At 36.9% G+C, this 20,351-nt stretch overlaps 2 protein-coding genes across 2 annotated transcripts; both read right to left on the bottom strand.

Annotated features, from left to right (window-relative positions):
• Positions 1 to 7,978: 7,978 nt before the first annotated feature.
• On the bottom strand, positions 7,979 to 13,755 carry LOC108987977 (protein FAR1-RELATED SEQUENCE 5-like). The gene is made up of 8 exons (XM_035691836.1): positions 13,521 to 13,755; positions 12,526 to 12,597; positions 12,323 to 12,445; positions 9,893 to 12,244; positions 9,694 to 9,780; positions 9,517 to 9,582; positions 9,363 to 9,437; positions 7,979 to 8,326 (listed from the first exon to the last, which is right to left on the bottom strand). Exons 2-7 carry the CDS (start codon positions 12,586 to 12,588, stop codon positions 9,396 to 9,398), a joined length of 2,733 nt encoding a protein of 910 aa, XP_035547729.1. The 5' UTR covers positions 12,589 to 12,597; positions 13,521 to 13,755; the 3' UTR covers positions 7,979 to 8,326; positions 9,363 to 9,395.
• Positions 13,756 to 16,947: 3,192 nt separating this feature from the next.
• On the bottom strand, positions 16,948 to 19,853 carry LOC108982268 (polygalacturonase At1g48100-like). The gene is made up of 6 exons (XM_018953587.2): positions 19,245 to 19,853; positions 18,974 to 19,141; positions 18,826 to 18,870; positions 18,535 to 18,742; positions 18,263 to 18,344; positions 16,948 to 17,599 (listed from the first exon to the last, which is right to left on the bottom strand). The coding sequence occupies exons 1-6, from the start codon at positions 19,641 to 19,643 to the stop codon at positions 17,098 to 17,100; spliced, it is 1,404 nt and encodes a 467-aa protein (XP_018809132.1). The 5' UTR covers positions 19,644 to 19,853; the 3' UTR covers positions 16,948 to 17,097.
• Positions 19,854 to 20,351: the final 498 nt, after the last annotated feature.

Below are 20,351 nucleotides of genomic sequence, written 5' to 3'. Positions count from 1 at the left end.
CTCTGTGAGAAACGATCAACATGTTTCCCTTCAAATAGTAGCAAAGGTGTATGAATTTGTTGTGTTCGAGACAAAATCATTAAAATTGCACCAAAAAAAAATAAGGAATTTGTGGCATTTGAGCTTTGTGCGTTTCATGAATTTCTTATAGAGGATGGTTTCCAGTAGAGCGGGAAGGCTTAGTTAAAAGGAGCCGCCTTCATTTAACACAAGTTGTCGGTTCCAAAAAGTCTCTTTGTATTGCATCTGCTCTTCAACCTTTTGAAATATATGACCTTGTGCACATTTTAGAATTAATAAAGACTCTTTTATTAGCACTGCTTCCATGAATCGAATTGGCAATCCGTTCAAATGTTCACGGTACATCGGCTCCTTGGTCTAACAATTGTCCATTGGCGTCCTTTTCTGTAAAAATAAGGTTTTCTAGAAGAGCAACCTGCATGCTTCTATAGCTGCTCTCATTAGGCAATCTTGTTCATTGGTGGGAAGTCCTTAAATATCAATTCTCTCATTCAATTTGAGAGGAACTCTATCAGGTAAACAGGAGGAATGCCCGAAACTAAATATGCGTTTAAATCAGATCATTGACAATAGTGTTAAATATTGACTCAAAATAATGACCAATAGAATTGAAATCACTTAGAAACATTAACAAGTACCACAAATAAAAAAGATGGAAGTCCAGGCTTCACCAATTTTACATATAAACCATAGAGTAGTTAGTATATGTAGATTGATTTGTTATAACCAATCATAGCTATCTTAAATGGTAAATGAACAACGTAGAAAGACCATTCTACAAATTCTAATAATACAAATTTCAATCAACATGATGGTTCAACACCCGCAAGATGAAAGTCAAACAAAAGTCAGTACCACTCAAATCTCTATCATTATTTCTTATTTTTATCAGCAATGATCTGATACATCAATGAGAACCCAAAAAGAGAACGAACAACATAAAGTGCTCTTGCTGAATTTACGACCAGACATCTTCTTAGATTGGTATGTGATTTATAAGTCCCCTTGCCGCATTGGAAAAACAAAGGAAACAAAGATTAAAATATCCTAGGCCAAATCTAGTTTTTTTTTATTAAACCCACAAAATAGAGCAGAAAAAAAAAAAAGAAATGAAAAAGTATGCATTGGAAGATCAAGAAAGACCAGTAAAATGCACCGTGGATATATAAGATGGCCATAGACATCATTGCCACCATATTCCCCATACAACTGTAAAAGAGGCACAAATCCATTCAAGAACTGACTCAGTGGTTGTATTGATAAAAGAACCGAATTCAGTGATTGAAAAAATTCTAGCATTATACTATATAGCTGATAGAGAACTGAATCGCAAATATACATAATATTTAATCTGAAATGAAACGTATGTGATATTTGGGCACATTTTTTGAGAGGTATAGACTGCATCAAGGAGACAATCAAGAATATAATATATTATAACATGTAGGGCATCTACTGAACCCAAAACTATCATTATGAATCAATGTGGGGCTTAACCACCCATAACAAGAAGCATCAATTAGGAAACATGCAATCACAACTGTCTCCATTGGCTCCAAACCACATAAAACTAGGAATGATTTTTTCAAAAGTCTTTTACGATATGCTTTCTATTTTATCGTTATCAATCAATAAGATAAATCAAATCAAGGGAAAACGAATGGATAAGTTTTGTTACAATGCACCAAATTTCATAGAGACTAAGTATCGAACAGTTTACACGAGAAAATATATATTCCGATTAGAACCAATATATTAGCTACTTAGAATGGAAGGGAACGAACTTGCTGAGTGAAAGTAGAAGACACAGAGAGTGTAGTGAGTTTGATCAGAGACGACCGATCTAGATGTATGGAGTCGCAGCTCAAGTGCCGACGATAACGGCAACGACAACATAGGGAGATGCAGATTCTGAGATTCTCCACTCCCTTCACCCCCTAAAAGAGAAAAACCTTGAACTTGGGACCGAAATATGCATTTTTATAGGTATAGTGAGATGATAATAGATGATTTTTTATGAAAGTTAAAAGTTAAATAAAATATTGTTATAATATTATTTTTTAATATTATTATTATTTTAAAATTTGAAAACGTTGAATTGTTTATTATATTTTGTGTGAAAATTTGAGAAAGTTATAATGATGAGATAAGATGAGATGAGATGAAACCATTTCTGTATCAAACGGAACCATATTGACATATCCCACGTCTGATGAATCCAACTCCAATAAAGAAACTTGGCCCATATTAGATACATAAGGGGATGCATTAGCACATCACGTACAGTGGGATCAATTATAAATTTTAAAAAATTAAAACATCAATATTTTTTTAGTATAGTTTATAGGAAAATTCTATACACCATACTACCATCCCATTTTCATTCGACTAAGTATGATGTGACACATTTATCACCATTAAATGATAATTCATTACATTTTTTTTTATCTAATGGTGATTAATGTGCCACATATTACTTAATATGATCAAAATATGATAAGAGTGTGGTGTATATAATTACTATTTAGTTTTTATAATTAGGCTACATAAAACGGTCCACACAATGATGCAATATACTCAATAACTTTAGATAGACCATATAAGAATAAATACTCCAAAATGAAATTCTTTGGAATGTTTGGAAAATAAAATGTTAGACAATAAAAACTTATCAATTCTTCTAGGTACAAGCAAAATTGCGTAACGATTGCGAACCGAAAAGTGACATGGTAGGTAGGTAGGGGCATTTGTGTAATTATTAAAAGTAAAAAGAGAAAACTATTCCTCCGTCTCCCTCCCCAAATCGAAAGCTCGCTTCCCTCCGTCTCCCTAAATCTCTTCCACAACGAAGCCAACTCCCCCAAATCTCTTCCTCTGCACGCAACGGTGAGGTTGATGTGAAGTAAGTGTACTCTGCATGCCATGACGACCTTCTTTTTGGTTGAAAAAAGGGAAAGACAGAGAGTGGAGGTACCGTTGCGCAACTGAAGAATCAATTGACGGCGACGATCTCCTCTGCCCGCGACGATCTTCTCTTCGATTGATTCTTCTCTTCGGTTGAGTATACTTATAATTATGCTGCCGATCATATAGGTTGTATAGATTGTATTTTAACAATAGTCATGCACATGGTCAAGTAATAAGGTTTGGTTGCAGGGGATCTTAGGTTCATAACTCTTATAGAAGTGAAAAGTTAAAAAAATGAATGTCATTGTAAACAACTAAGATCTCTCTTTTGCAGCTTGACAACACTTGTATGATTTTTTCTATTTGAGCTCAACTTCCTTGCTTTCAGCTTTGTGTTGTGGAAATTTTCTGCTTAGTTGACTTCTCACAGTCATATGTAGTCACTATCTGTTATTTATAGCAATCATGAATGACACATTTATGTATTAATGGCTGGTAAACTATAAAAGTCAATTGTTCTAAAGTAGTGGCTACTAACTTCTGTGATACATATTGATAGTTAGGTTTACAACTTTGATATGCTCTTAATTCATTGAGTGGTCATATATAATTACCAGTCATCGTGGTAAAATATTTGATCAAATCCACGCAAATCTTATCTTTCTATCTAAATATCAATTAACCTTCTTTCTATTTGCTCCACTATAACACAAGATCCATTTGTATTCCTTGCACCTAAAAGAATTGGGCATGTAATGGATAATATTTGCATCATCATTTTGCATTTACTGCTTACTTTTAACATGTATCAACCACAATCTAAAAAAAATTGTAATTGATAAACTAATTTACGATTTTCCTCCTACATAAACTACCCAATATAGCATTTCCAGCTAATTTTTAACTACAAATTTAGAGAATCTAATGCCATTACTTTTATTTTTACTCTTGTTTGGACACACACAGAATTCTAAAATTTTTACGACTTCTCATAATTTCATTAACAAACATTACTAAAAAATAAAGCACTGACTAATTTTAGATTTTTAATATTTTCATCTAATCATTATTCAAACACAAAAATCAATACAACTTTTAAAAATTTTGAAACAAAATATAAAAATTAATACAACTTTTACAAATTTCAAAACAAAAATTATATTCAAACAATTTTTTAATTTTATAATATTTTTATTCAATTTTTTTCTCTCATTTTTCAAAATTCAATAAAACTTTTTCACTTAAACCATTTTTAATTTTATAATATTACATTATATTCACCAAATGCTAAAAGAAAAACGCTTCGTGCAGTCGCCTGGGGGAAGCGCCGCGCAAGCGGTTGCTGATGTGGCAAAAAAATGAAACGCCCCGTTTTGATTTGAAAACGCTTTCCCTCATCCTCGTGTTTCAGACAACAAGTTTCCCTCCCTCTCTCTATTATCGTTCTTCTCGACTCTCTGCTCCTCACGAGCGTCTTCTCGACTTCCCTCCCTCTCTGCTCCTCACGAGAGAGAGCTTTCTTAGTGTCCCCTTGAAGCCACGACTTCCCTCCAAAAGCCAGCCGCTTACGGCCTCCCTTAATTTCGAGATTGATGCCGAAGACCACCCACTTGAAGCCTTCGATTCCTCCTTTCCTCATCCACTTCTCTTACCGAAAAACCCTAACTTTCCTAACTTTCATTCCCCTTCATCCCGATAAACCCTAACTTTCATTCCCCTTAATCCCGAAAAACCCTAACTTTCCTTCTCCTTCATCCCGAAAAACCCTAATTTTCCAAACCCTAATTTTCCTTCCCAAAAAAGCCCCTTTCGAATCTCCGGTACGCAGCTCCACTTCTGGCACGCAGTTTCATTTCCGATGTCTACTACCACAATTTAAATGGGTATATTTTCTATTAATTTTCTGTTAGGATTTTTTTATATACGAAATGTGTGATTTTTTTTTTTATGTACAAACTGTTAGGGTTTTTTAGGTTCTTTCTCTTGATTCAAATCACGACTACTCTAATGTTTTGAATCCCTGCTCAGTATCATTCTGGTGCTACAGTTTTGTTTTTGATTCATTGATGACAAACTAAGGGCATTCTTGGAGTTGGGCCCCATGTCTTCATGCACCTAAGCATCATTTGAGTGTAATAATTAGAAACAATAATCGTCTAATAGTCAAGGAATTAGTAGCTTTACAGATTCATGTTTGTGTTCATTGTGGTAGAATTGTAAATGTATAGTAGATCGATTAGCCTGTCTACCAGTGCTACATATCTATTATTGGGCGTTGGCCTTAGCCCTTTTCTAACATTTGCAACTATGTTTTAAATTGGACCATCTCGGTTACTGATCAAAGCATTGATCAGAAGAAGGAATCCATTTAATTCCAGTTACATGCAAGCATCTTCACTAATACCTTCACTAGTAATTCCAGAAGTAGTACTAGTATCTACACGCAAGCATCTTCACTAGTACCTTCACTAGTAATGATAGAATTTGCAATAATATATCACAAAAAAAAAAACACTGCTCCTCTACCAGTAAAAAGTTTAAGTTATCAAGGAAGCTAGGATTATAGTTAGTTAAGATTGAAGTTAAATACCACAGCTATTCATTTTGTACACAAGATTGAAATCGTATTCCTAATTCTAAAGATTTGAGCCAAAATATCTGAATACATATATGATTTCTAAGATATTTAGGAAAATGAATATGATCAATCATTTTGGGGTGCTTAGGGCAACCGGGGTCAACATTATCAACTCCATCTCATTCAATTCATTAAAACCACTTCCCACCTATTTAGTTCCTACCAAGGAAAAAAACTCCCTCTCATCTCTCCCGATTCATTAACCATAAGAATAGGCAAGAGCCCAAGTATATGGGACATATACAAGAGCTATCATATCGAGAAGTAACTGTCCAAAACAAGAAAAATATATCATCTCAAATTTTCTGAAACAAGAAACAACACACTTCACCAAGCGACTGACCAATACAACACAAAACTGAAACAAGCAAGAGCTCATTGAAAATACGCTGGACACAACACATAACAAAAGGAGAGACAGGACACATTTAACACACACCAGAGATTAACAAACAAACAAAAACTGAAGAAGTCGATGATACAAATTTTCTTTTATAGATTTTATGTTTATATATACAAGCAAAAGCTATGTCTATACATATTTATCTTTTTCTGGGCAGATTATATTTTAAAAGAGTTTGACTAGAAATTAGAATGAACTTCAAAAGGTGTCTGTATGCAAACAGCAAATCAAATACTACTTTTGGTCATTTATAGGCCTGGAAAGCATAGTACAGAAATGCTTTCAACACCCAGAGACATTAGAACTTATAAAAATCATGATAATTACCCCCGTTTGTTGTACATGCAACATTGATACTATTGATTATTGCTATGAGTAATCTCCTTTGGAATACTTATTATTGATACCTTACATTGATTATTGCTACAAGTACGCACAACTTTACGCACAACATTATACTTATTGAGTGGCAGCCACATTTCATCAGTTTTATCCTCTTTTATTTTTTATTTTTTTATTTTTAATTCCAATAAATAAATAACTGAGCTGTTTTTGCAAATTTTCTGTTGTAGTTGCAGCTTCTAACAAATTTCTTTAATGAATTTTATGCCCACAGTAATCTAATTCTAACAAGGAAGATACTCGCCCCTATCTGGTCCAGGTGGAAGGCAAGTACATACCATTTTGGTTTCCTTATATATTATGCATTATTTTATCTTGTCTGTTCTTTGCTTTTGTTTTACTTTTCAACTCGCCTGATTCTGGTTGATGTTAGAATGTCCTCATCATCACTGTCTTCTTCACCGTCAGTGAAACCATCGTGCTTCTGTAATATTGAAACTACATTGAGATATTCAAATACTAAAAAAAATCCAGGACGACCCTTCTTAGGGTGTCCAAAGTACAACACGAAGGTAAATACTACTCTTGCAATGTAAGTTGTAGTAATATGTTGATTAATATTACGTACCTAACAATATTTTATATTAGGGATTACCATATTGCAAATATTTTAAGTGGGCTGATAGTAATCAACACATCGACTCGGAACTTGAAGAAAAAGAAATTCAACTCTTAAAGAAAGAGGAAGAGCTCGAGAAGAGACTCATCGATGTCGAAAGGAGGGAGATTGAAGTCCGTAAAATAGTAGATGAGATCGAGAAGAGAGAGATGTTGCTAGCCAGTTGGAATGACGAGGTTCGGAAAAAGGAGTCGGTCCTTGTTGAGAGAGAAGCTCTCCTAAGGCGTTCACGCATGCTACCCCGACTGTATTGGGGTTTTGTGATAGTTGTTTGTTGTTACTTGTTGAATTCGTAGTGGTTTATGTTACAATAGTCTGAATTCGTAGTGTAAGTGTTGTAAATAGCTTAGAGAACAGCAGTTTAAGTGTTATAAAAGAGCTTTTGGAAGGTGATTTGTATATTATTACCATCACCTCGCAAGATGGTTGTCTCAATGTACACTTATATTGCATATTTGGAGAAGTCAGAAATATGATGATTATTGGTTTACATGTCTAAGAATTTTATTGGTCATTAATCTGGACTTTCTCTTCTCTGTTCAGCCATAAGGACTTGGTTAATAAACTTGCACTTCTTCTAGGTACTTTTTCATAAACTTGTGAGTATAAACTTGGAGAAGCAGCTACTTTTTCATCTTCAAAATAAACGTGTAAAGAGCCAAAACTTGTGCATACAAGTTTCTGGTGCATACGCAGGTAGTGATATCCCAGTGGAGCATAAACTCCATCAACTCTAGAGAATCCGCTACATGGCCTACGTCCAGTAGTATAATATCCCAGCAAATTATATAAACTGCAGTTACGTCCAGTAGTATAATATCCCAGCAAATTATACATGGCCTATGTCTAGTAGTATAATACTCCTTCAGAAAATTATATAATATCCCAGCAAATTATACAAACATCAGCACAATAAATTACAAAAAAAAATACAAAAATGACTTTCTTCCCACAAGAATGTACATACAATTTTGGCAAGGCAGGGATTTCAAAATATAAATACAAAATACTAGTGTGTTGCATCTTCAACATTTCGTGAACTGGGATTGCATCTTCAACATTTCTGTCTAGGGATTTCAAAATATAAATACATATTCAACTTGGAATACTTTCTTCCCACAAAAATGTATCTACAAAAATGCAAACTTCCCCACAAAAATAATTACAACTTCCACTTGTGTCATTCTTTCTTCCCACAAAAATGTATCTACAAAAATGCAAACTTTCCCCACAAAAATAATTACAACTTCCACTTGTGTACTAGGAGCAGGGGCAGCTATGGAATCCCACAAATCATCCTCATGGTGTTTGGATCCCAGCCATCTTCAATCTTAGGCTATGAATTTGAACAAATAGGCATGAAAAAAATTACACACAAGTTTGAGAGGCAAAACTGAATGAATACAAAAACTTTGCATCTTTTCATGGCAAAAGAGTTAAGATCCTAGTGCCAATTCATACCATGTACCCTCATAATAGAAAAGCCCCTAAAAGCACAGTTCGAAATATCTATGCCTCTCTCTCTCTCTCTCTCTCTCTCTCTCTCTCTCTCTCTATGTGGGTTGCTTACAGACTCAAATATGATGATTAGTATGCGAGTTTGTCTTCCAGCTATGCACATTTTGGTGTTAAAGGGGAAAGAAATATGATGATTAGTATCGGACGACCCCTGTCTTTATACAAGAATCTTCTCCATTCCAATGCTCTTCCCCCACCCCCCATCATGCAACCTTTTTCTCCCTATCTTTTCTTTCTTCAATTCTAGGTACAAGAAAATCGGTACATGCAATTCTTAACAGATAGAGATATATATAAACTGCAGGGATGAGTATGTTTTGACACAAGGTAAAAAATTCCGACTATATCAAAATATGTTGCATAGAAAAATGTAACACAAGGTAACACAAGATATATAAACTGTAGGGATGAGTCAGGTAACACAAGGTAACACAAGATATATATAAACTGCAGGGATAAATAAAAAAGAAACGTGATCTTATGTTGCATAGAAAAATGTAAAAAATTATCAAAACAACTCTATCAAAATATGACTTCCACCTATGCCACCATCAAAACTTGCTTGTCTTCCAGCCCATCACAGTGTGCAAAAATGACTTCCAGCTATATATATCTATCAAAATATGCTTGTCTTCCAGCTATGCACATTTTGCAAATATAACTTCCAGTTATATGCCAGCCTATATCAAACTATGACTTCCAGCTATATATATCTATCAAAATAATACTCAAGATGGTTCCAGCTATGCACATTTTGCAAATATGTTAGAAGCTGCATATACCTTTAGCAGGAATTAAAATATGCGAGTTTGTTGCAGCTGCATTTTACAAACAAATAAAGTTTCAACAAATACCTTTAGCAGGAATTAAAATTCACTCCACTCAAATCATTTGGGCAAAGGTTGTGATCCATCCACTCCAAGTTGCATCTGTAAATAATAAATAGCAAATATTAATGTGACATCAATACCGGTGATATTAAAAATATAAAATGTTTAGAAGTATTACACTTTCTTGACTCCCAACCATATTTTGGAATCCACTAATGTCAAAAGCTGAGCTGACTGGAATAGTCTAGTCATACATAGGTAAGAAAAAAATATGTCAAATGTAAGTCTAACAATGAATGTTTGCACATAAATTTTCCAAAGTAAGACAGCAAGTTTGCAAGAAAATTATCTATACCTGCACGTTTCCTTCAACATCAACTATCTCAGATGGGCCAAATAAATTCCGACTCGTGTTATGAGATGGCGTATCTTCGCCATCTCGCTAATGGTCAAGTAACAAGTAAAAACTCTATATCAGCACAATATTTGCATAAATAAATCAACCCAAATAAACATGCATGTGGCAAATATTCTTGTTATTAACCCTATCGAACCTCTTTACGTTTGGATCCCTTTACATTTGCTTTCTTCGTCCTCGCTTTAACCTTCCGTATTTCTTGCTCCATTCTGGATGCTCTTCTCAGAGATGGGGGTCTGCCTTTTCCGCGCACAACTCGTGGACTGAGTACTTTCTGCGAACTACCAACTGTAGTTGTGTCCTTTGTCATTAAACCAACATTGGAATCCGTTTTGGTCATTGAAGGGGGTTCTTGCTTGCCATGATATAAATCAATCATTTCATATAACTTCTTACTTGCGTCTTCAGTATACTCTTTTGAAGTCGCTGCATGAGTAATCATCCGATAACAAATATTCAACAGACTTGAATATCTGTTAGTATCTTCCCGTTGATTTCCTGTGTCATAGGTACTCTGGATTAACGTGTATCTCCGTTTGATATCTTTCCTCCATCGATCTAAAATGTACCTATCTGGCAAGTACTTTATCCCGTTACATTTCAATATGGCCAAGACATGCCTACATAGTATCCCCTTCATTTGAAATAACCCACATGAACACTTAACGTCGCAATCTTCCTCATTAAAGTCCACATAATATGTAACATGTTTCGTGAACTCCTCAACAGAAATTTTATCTTCTACCAGGTAGGTCTTCTTGGATCCATCTCTTCTAAGTAGAGATGGATCCATATCGAGCACACCCATAACTTGCTGCTGAACTTCCCTGAATTTTGCATTTGTGTATAACTCTTGGAATCTCTTCTCGATTGGTGATCTAGATATGCATGGAATTGTAACGCTAAATGAGTGGAAGTCCAAACTGATTTCATTCTCGATTTTCTTTTTCAATGCATTGTCAAACTGGTCGACAAACTCCTTCAAGTTTGTCTTCGCATGAACATATCCATCGAAAAAAGCATTCATGCTTTCGCTTCGTTGTGTTGTACTCATGCCAGCCCAAAAATACTCCTTCAGAAATACCGGTACCCAATGTGTGCGCTCGGCGTACAAACTTTGCAACCAGACATTCTCTTGCAAACTGTATGTGCTAATTAACTCTTCCCACCATTTCTCAAACTCTTCAATAGTTTGACTGTCATACACACATTTCATCAGTTGAGTTTTCAGGCCACTTTTGTAGGCACGATGAGAGCCAAGCTTCTCGGGGACTTTTTTCAGTATATGCCGGAGGCAAAATCTATGTCGGCTTTCTGGAAATACAATGGCTATTGCATTTTTCATTGCTCTGTCTTGGTCAGTAATAATAGCTGGTGGGGCTATACCATCCATACACTGCAGCCAAGTCTGAAATAACCATATAAAAGTCTCTGTGTCCTCACTGGAAATTAACCCTGCTCCCAAAAGAATCGACTGCCCATGATGGTTTACACCAACAAAGGGTGCAAAGGGCATCCCGTATCTGTTTGTCAAGTACGTGGTGTCAAATGTTACCACGTCACCAAAATCTTGATAAGCTGCTCTACTGCGTGGATATGCCCAAAAGACATTCTTTAACCTACCATCATCATCTAAATCCATCAAGACAAAGAATCCGGGGTTCTTGTATTGCATCCTACAAAAATAGTCTCGAAGCGCTCCAGCACCACCTGCTCCAAGTCGTAGATGTCTTGCCTTATCGATGTAATTGCGACAATCTTTTTCCAAAAATGGCAGGTCCTCAAATCCTCCCGCACCCACAACAAGAGATCCAAAACTCTTGTTCATTCGAATGCCAGCTAGGTCGTTAGTATCTAATACCCTTTTTACAGTCTCACTAACTTCGTGGTTACATCGGAAGAAACGAGATTTCTGTGGACTCAGCCCGTGATTGTGGGTATTATTAACTGTGGTCAACTGCATCTTTCCCCTAACTTTTAAGGCATTAATCCTTGCCTTACAGTCACTCTTTCCCGTCGGTCGTGGTTTGGCGACATTCATTGTCCTATTCCTCGCTTTCCCCCCACGAGCGCAACCAATAGTCACATATTTGACACTCCCTTCGTCATCCCTTTCACTCCTTTGAGTCATAGATCCAAACCCGCATTTCTTAGCATATAGTTTATAATAACTCATTAATTCCTCAACAGAATCAAACTCCATCCCCGCTTTTGGTTCCTCAATTATATCAGGCTCATCCATTCGGTCTAACGAAGGTGTCTCAGCAGTGCCATAACCACTTTCCCCTGACTCTGGCCTATCATCTTCACCTTGTTCATGAACCATAGAGGAGGAACATGGCGCTTCAGTTTCCCTACACCCGGGTGTATCCTCTTCAGTTTCCCTACACCCGGGTGTATCCTCTTCGACTCTTTCGGTTGTTCCGGAGCTTGTAGCCATGGGAGGAGTCGGAGGTCTCATCCCATATTGAAATGGATAACCAGTATTCTGCTAAGAAAAAAAGCAATTAAACTTCCAAAAAAAAGGAAAAAAAAAAATACAACAACAACAATGAAGTTGCATCACCATAACAATGTTGCTTGGACATTGGTATGCATTTGGATATGTGATAAAAGCCGGTGACCATGCAGGCCCTGGTCCGTAACCGTGCATGTAATTTGGAAAGTTTGGAGCAGTTGTTGGGATTTCCTAACATAACAATAATAATGATAATTAGCAAATACAAGGTTGACAAAGTCTGAACAAATATTAAGATGCATATAACATACCGCAGTAGAGGGATTTGAGCTACATGGTGTTGACAGAGATGGGTTTTCCTTCCCTTTTTCCATGCTCACATGCTGCATTAAAAAAATTGTACAACCTTTTTTATAGGAGGAAAAAAGTTCAAAGAATTCAACATCTTTGAAAAATAGCGGCTTCTTTCAACTTTTTGCAACAATTCAAACATTTAATTTACTTCTAGAACTAATTATTTCATGCAGACAACCATAGCAGGAACAAGTTAATAATTATTGCATGCATATTCTGCTTCCATAATATGCATAAGTACAAATTTCTCTTCTTATTTTTTTTTTTAAACCTATACTAACATTATTAGTATAGTGTTAGAAATATCTCTCCACTATCAAACTAAAAGAGTGGTTATGAGTGGTTTAAATGTTACGACTACAAGATTTAAATACATAATTTACCTAACCAGTTACCCACCTGCCACCCTTTGTTTATGGGGAGAAGAGGTGCCATTTGGTCCGAGGACCATTCATGTTAAAATCAAATGAATTCTGCCAGGTAGTGGATTTTCATGTAAATCACAAAAAATTGATGCAAGGCTCAGATGATTATGATGGCGGTAAGAACTAAAATCCCTTTTCCTTCGAAGCCTAACTGTGCTCTACATTCTTGTAATACCTTTATGCACTAATCATTCTAAGATAACTACTTTCGAGTGTCTAGTATGCAGCTTAAACTATGTAGAATTTTGAGGATAAAAATTAGCATTTGATGCCTGAAACATGTCCGTGGTCGGGAGTAAATGCTACCCTTGCATCAAGAACTCTCTTTTTCTTCATGGGAGTTATTCACTATGCAGATTTAATTTTCATGCTTAACAAAAGCAAGAAAACAAGGATGGAGAGATATGATCCTAACAGTATCAAGCTTCGGAACAGAGCTTCAAAACAGAGCTTAAAAACAGAGCTTCAAAACAGAGGATATTCATCCATTACATTCAAAGCACAATCCAAAAAAGAGAGATTCTTACCACACGGTGAAGATGAAGAAGACGAAGACCAACACGGTAGAGTACTGTGAAGAGGAAGACAACGACCCACACCGTGAGACGGTGATGCCGAAGACCCACACCGTAAGACGACGATGCCGAAGATTTTCGGTAGAAGAATATTTCGGAAGAAAATAATCAAATCGATGATGATTCCCAGTATATTTCCCACTTTCTTTCAACAAGCAAAGCAAAATATTGAAACTTTCTCCGCACCGCAAACTCAGAACATGAACTCAAAGAAAAACATTCAGACAGCCGTAGCTTGGAGAAGACGCTGTTGTTTTCATCTTCCCGCGTTGCCATTCTTCATTTTTTTTTTTTTTTTAATTGACGTGGCAAAAAAAAAATTTCTTTTGAGCCGACTGTGCGCCGTTTGTGCTACTCGACTGTACCTAGAAGAAGTGATGCTAAAATACTCCAAATGTTTAAACATACTCTTACAGTTCTTTTGGGTGCAAGCGACATTGCGCACCGATTGTGTACCGACCGTCTACGTGGAAAGTTTTGTCAGATATATTAAAAAAAAAAAAAAAAGAGAAGAGAAGAGAAGAAACAACCCAAGGAATAAAGAACATCATCTTCAGAGGACAGAAAACTACGCAGCCCGCTTTCATCTCCCCCAAATCTCTTGATCCTCAACGCATTATCAGCCTACTATGTTTAATTTATATCTTCATTTTCAGTTCCTTTACTTGAGAGGCAAACCACATTTTCTCTACCCGTCGACTCTATTTTCACTCCACCGCAACAATCATCGACCTTGGATTTCACGGCTATCACGAGCAACCCTCGTCATGTTTATATTCTCTGCAAGCTTTTTCTAATCTTTTTTGTAAGGTTTCATTCGGCATATTCCTCTTGTCATGTTTACATTTGTCTTCTTGTGTTTCAGTTTTAATATTCCTCATCAATTCTTTGCTAGGTGGTTTTCAGTGCAATCTTTTCCATGGTTTACGGTGAAGTTAGCGACTGCTTGGGGCTGGTTTTTGGTTGGATGTGGAGGCTTCCTTGGCCGTGTACGGTGGAGAGAGGTGTATGTTGTTACTTGTTCGAGTTATACACTAGGAGCTTTGGAAGTGGTATGGACTGGATCGCTTGAGTGTGACGGGGCTGGGCCTCTGTGGTGGAGAAGACGTTTAGCTGGCGGACGGCGGCTCGGTGTTTCATGGTGCAGTTGGCCAAGTTTTGGAGGTGGTTGTCGTGCTTGGAGATGACCTCAATGGCTGGAGCCTGGTTCCCTCTGATGTGGTCTTGGTTTCGTTGACTTGGGTCTATTGAATAGATCACTTCTTCCTCCAGCACAATGAGGGCTAAGCAAGGCTCCACCATTTTATCCAACTGTCCAGTCATGTAGAGCAGACTTGAAGACACCTTTGTGGCTGTGCTGTATTGTTTTTGATTGGTTGTATTATAGTGCTCAGGAAATATTCTAACTCACTCTGCCATACCACTTGTACAACAGCGCACGTCAGCTGCTTAACACTATGCGCATGCCAATTCTATTATGGCTCTAAATGTCTATAAATACTCTTTTGCAAATTCATATTATACAATGAGAATAGAACATTTCCAGAATACATTTTCTTCCTCCCAAGTTTTTGACAATTCATTTATTACTAACTACTTCAATTGTCTTGGATGTTGCACAGATTCACTCTTACAAACAAACCCAAGTGATGTTTTTTTTTTTGGGGGGGGGGGGAGATTTTAAAGGGGGGGGTAAGGCAAAATGAATGAGATTAAGGAACAAAGAAGTAAACATAGTTAACAATAATAAACGATAATATTTCCATTTGAAATATAAAAATTACAAAAATGTGTGTGTAAAGTGATTCATGCTTTCTTACTACTTGGATCCAATATGGATTTGAAACAGATGACTTACTAGCACGAATTATAGACATCAAGAATTTGTATCAAACCGCCTACAAGAGAATCCACAATGTTAGTTAACTTGCGAGTCTATCATATTCAACAATTACAAAACTCAATAATCCTTTCACTTTCAATCAAATATAAATTAAATTACAAATAGTTTATCAAGTAATAGTCACATGTTCCAGATACCGAATTGACAAAAATAAAACAGCTGAAGTTCCAAAAGAAAAACTTGACACAGTTCATACCATTGACATAAAGAGAATATGAAGCAGCTTGTGGGTTTACACTCCAAAGAAAACCACATTTAAGTTAGTAAAGTCAAACACTTACAATTTGCTTTCGTTGTACAAGTCTCTTTCAAGCTTTTTCCAGCGAGCATACATCAAAAGGAATCCTTCGCTGCCACATGGTAACCCAGCAGCAATGTGATCAACATCAATGTTCGTTTTACCAAGTGTCTTTGCTTGGTCATAAGGTGGGATCACATCAGTTAGTTCCTCGATTTCATCCTTGGCAAGTATTCTTACTTGTTCAGTGACCTTCTTAGTCAATTTGCTATGATCTTTCATAGCAAATTTCCAAATATTGTAGCTTTGCCTTCACAAATTCCAGTGTTGTGTTAGAGGCAGAATTCATTCAATATTGTTGTTCACTGTGACAACCAATTTAGGTGCAGCAACCTTTAGTAGATGAAACCACTTCAGGTGTACCCCATTTCAGTGATAAAAGTGTTGTTGGAGGCTTGCTTGTGGACTAAGAGAAGCTGGTCCTTGAAAGTACCGAAATGTTGCTGTTCTGTTAACATGACAACTTCAGTCTTTACCAAATGATTTTCCAGAATATATTTTCTTCCTTCTTTCTCAAATCCATATTATACACTAAAATTACGCATCAGAATACATCAGGCGTTCGTGGCTTGCAGTGGCTGGTTGTTAACACAGTGACTGAACTTGGGAGGAGCCGGAGAGAGAGAGATACTGGTGGTAGCAGCTGTGTTCACAGGAAAGAGGCGCAACGAAGGCATGCGGAGGGGCTCAAACCAGAGAAAAGAGAAGACACGCACGCGGAGGGCTCAAACCAGAGAGGGAACAGAGAGAAGAGAGAGGGCATTGTATCTTGCGTTTTGTCAAAACTTTTCGTGTAGCTTCAGATCCCGCCCAAACCTTCAGCTCCTTCAAGTAAAATTAAAACAATTTGTTTCATTAAATCAATTCATGTCAACACTTTGGTGCACTTCGGTACACAGTATCGCTTGAGTTAAGAGTTTTCCATACTCTTATTCTTTACCAAATAGCCATGTTAACGTTACTTCAATGTATGCATCTAATCTATTACAGTATAGGCCCAAAACGGTAGACCCATTCCATGTCTCATCACACAATGAGGGGAGAAACCCAAATAGGGATGTAGCCTAGGTAAATAATAAAGACCCATAACAGATGAGGGCTTCCTTGGGCTTAATACATTATTCTGTATAGCAAATGGATCTCCAAAGGTAAAATTCAAAGATTGATACGCCTACAAATGATATGATAGATTTTCTTTAGAATATAAAAAAACTTTATAACTATTGTACCACAATAAGCCTTTATAAATTTTACTTTTATGATATCTCTACGTGAATCTAGCATTTCTCTAGTAAATTAATTAGCAAGAAAAACCAAAAACACCTATCTTAGCAACTATATGTGGATTGCTCAACGACGGTCTCAGGCTCCCCTTCTTGCAAGCAGTTAATGGGAGGTATAGTCAAGGTTTCTTGATTTCCATAAGCATTCCAGCAGAATGGATCATCCACCAGCTCCCCTTCTTCTGGGAGCAGCTCCACCTCTGAGAGTGTTATATTTGTGCAAGCAACAGTGTCACTGCAGGCAAAATGTATAGGAGGCCTGCGCACATCGTAGGTGCCCTTTATGTTCCTGAAGGAAATGTCACCGACATGTACAGCTGATGTCTTGTTTAAGCAAGCCTTTGCCGAGCAGTAATACTGGTCTACGATTATGCAGTTCATAACATTTTCCATTTGAATGTTCTCAAATGATACGCCTGTTACAGAACCCGTCCCACCTTGCCATGTCTTGATCCTTAGCCCATTATCTGATTCCTTGATGACTACGTTTCGAACTGTTACATTTGAAACGCATGCCTGTGAATTTTGCACTCCAAGGCTTCCAATGCTGCAGAGAACATGGGAGACTTTACTAGTCAGGCACACTAACTAATCAACCTTTGGCCAGAAAGCTATGTATTTCTCATCAATGGAATTCTAATGATTTTCTTTTGTTCAATAATGATACAGATACAATCTTTTTTATAACTTTATTTTAAATTGAAGGTATTTCCACGCATTATTTTAAAAAAAAGTAGATAAATTTAAAATTTATATGAAAAAATTAATTTATTAATAGTGTGGATTCTATTTTTTTCAAATAAAATACGCGATACTTGCCCAACTCTCAAGATTATATATAATATTATTTTTATTATTTATTTAGTATGTGGTGAGTACTAAAATTAATTTCCTTTCTCTCTTTTTTACTGTTTCACGGATTTTGGCGTGAACCCATCAAGTTGGTAAACAAGACTTGGTTGCTTTTTCGCCTTTACTTTGGTTGGAAAGGGTCACAATCAGAAAGATAATACTTCCAAGAGGCTACTCGGAAGATTCTAGTGGTTACAATTATTAACCCTTATACATGCATGCTTTCAGATAAACTAAACTAAAAAGATAGTATCACTCAATTTTATCATGCAAAATATAGCTCATCATCAACTCGAGTTGGTAGTTGAAAACCAAGTTTCTTCTTCCCACATTAAGAAAAATAATAATAAATAAGAACCTGATCCCGTGACTAGGCCCGCAAGTGACACCCTCTATATCAACATCTGAACACCCGGGTCCAATGGAAATGCAATCATCGCCTGTTTAAATCGATCAATCTCCATTATTACGTCTCCGCATCAAACCAAAAGGGTTACATATAAGAGTAACTATTAGTTAGTCTCGGAATTTGGACAAGTGATATTAGATGTCATTAAAGGATGAGTACTGATTTATAGAAGAAGGAATTTTAATGGCCAGATAAGATCGAGTGAGACATTATTTTCTTACCATTGGCTATTAAGGAGTTGTATATCCCCACACCCTTAGTATTCTCAATGTGGATCCCATCAGTATTGGGGCTAAGTTTTGGGGAAGAGATGGACAACTTTTCTACCAATATTCCTCCACAGTCATTGAATTTGATATGGAACTGAGGACTATTTTGCATCTGCAAACCGCTGACCACCAAATTGGAGCTCATGGAGAACCTGATTAACTGTAAAAGAAAGAAAATAAGATTGATGTAATTAAGTCTGTAAAAAGCTTCTTGATTATCGAAAATCTGATAATATTACTCACAGCAGGGGATTCACATTGTCCTGACACTGTTGATCCATTAGGACCCTGAAATGGCATATCACTAGCATTTAGTAATGTAATATTTCATTTTCATGGAATGAGTAAAATATATAGAGAACAGTGAATACAGCTTTGGCATATAATTTACCCGGTGAGGCTTGCATGGGAGATCCCACCAATTCTGGCCGTTCCCTTCAATGGTTCCTTTTCCTGTGAAACTCATCTGGTCAAGTTGGTAAAACAGAAGCAATTGTTTGAGTTTATCTGCTTTTGGCCACGAATCTGGTCCATCCAGTGGTGTTAGGACCCCATCCACCTTTTCACAAATGAATTAAGCTTAGAATGAACTGAGATGTATATACCAAACCTCTATCTATCTCTAATGAATGAGATGGGCAAAAAGAACGAGGAATCTTTACTTGAAATACCAGTCCCGGCTTGCATGGCCCTGTGAAGATTGTTGGAGTGATCTTGAAACAAAAATCTGCGGGAGCTAGGACCACTCCTGATTCTACTGCACAAGCTGCTTTCCATGCTGCTGTGAATGCAGCGGTGTCATCAGCAAAACCATCTCCGACTGCCCCAAAAGATGTTACATCAAAAACACAGTTTGTACTAGAATTCCTGGGGTCATTTGGGTACGGAACAGAGGGGGGAGTATCTGGGGATGAAGGGCCTTGAGCGTCAGGGGAAGAAGCAAGGGAGCTTATAATCGTCAGCTTCTTGTGGTAATGATATCTTCCTTCCACATTGCTTGAATTCTGGAAGAGAAGGCTCGCCGTGATCCAAACGACTAGTAGCTTGCGAACGAGGCCCATGAGGAGAAATGTTTTGAAGGCTGTTCTGTGAAGAATGTCTCTGGATGTTTGAGTAGAAAGTACAACAAAAAGCTACCCAAGTGTTCCTCTGGAAAGTGACAAAAGTTTAAGGGGTCAGAGTTCTTATTGCATGGAGGACAGAGAGCTAAGAGCAAGATAAAGGAATGAACGAATCAACTTTCTACTGGCCTCAAATAAAGTATCCTGCCTGGCAGGCAAGTAACATTTGAAGGCTCACATTTATATTCAAGCTAAACGTTTTGCCAGAAGAAGTGACCTCATGCCTAAGATTGACACGTGTCAAGTTCCGGTTGATGAAATGCCACTCATGTCCCTAGCTAGGAAAACGGTTGGAGGCTTTTGTAGGGCTTTTGGAGGTTGGTCTTCTGTGGCAACCTTAAGCAAACTAGTATTTGTTCTTCCTGGATTTATTTGTTGTCGTCTCAAACGGCCTGTTTTTTCTTTATTTTAGCTTTTCAACATCATGTCGTCCAAAGATGATCTCATGTTTATTCCTTCTCTGTTGTTTTTTAGTGGGGTTGAAGCTGTGAGGAACTGCAGATTCATTCCTTTTGAGCTTCTTATCTGATTTTTGAGGCTCTTATTTTCTAAAAGGAGTGCCAAAACTAAACATGTTCTTTAATTCGTATCTTGAGCTGAGCTGTCGTACAATCTGGAGGAATATCGATATAACATAATTGCAATCTT

This window comes from Juglans regia, chromosome 7, assembly GCF_001411555.2.
Source record: "Juglans regia cultivar Chandler chromosome 7, Walnut 2.0, whole genome shotgun sequence".
In the NCBI taxonomy this organism is placed as follows: Eukaryota; Viridiplantae; Streptophyta; class Magnoliopsida; order Fagales; family Juglandaceae; genus Juglans; species Juglans regia.
Note: the sequence above shows the minus strand (reverse complement) of the source record. Positions and strands in the feature narration are given on the sequence as shown.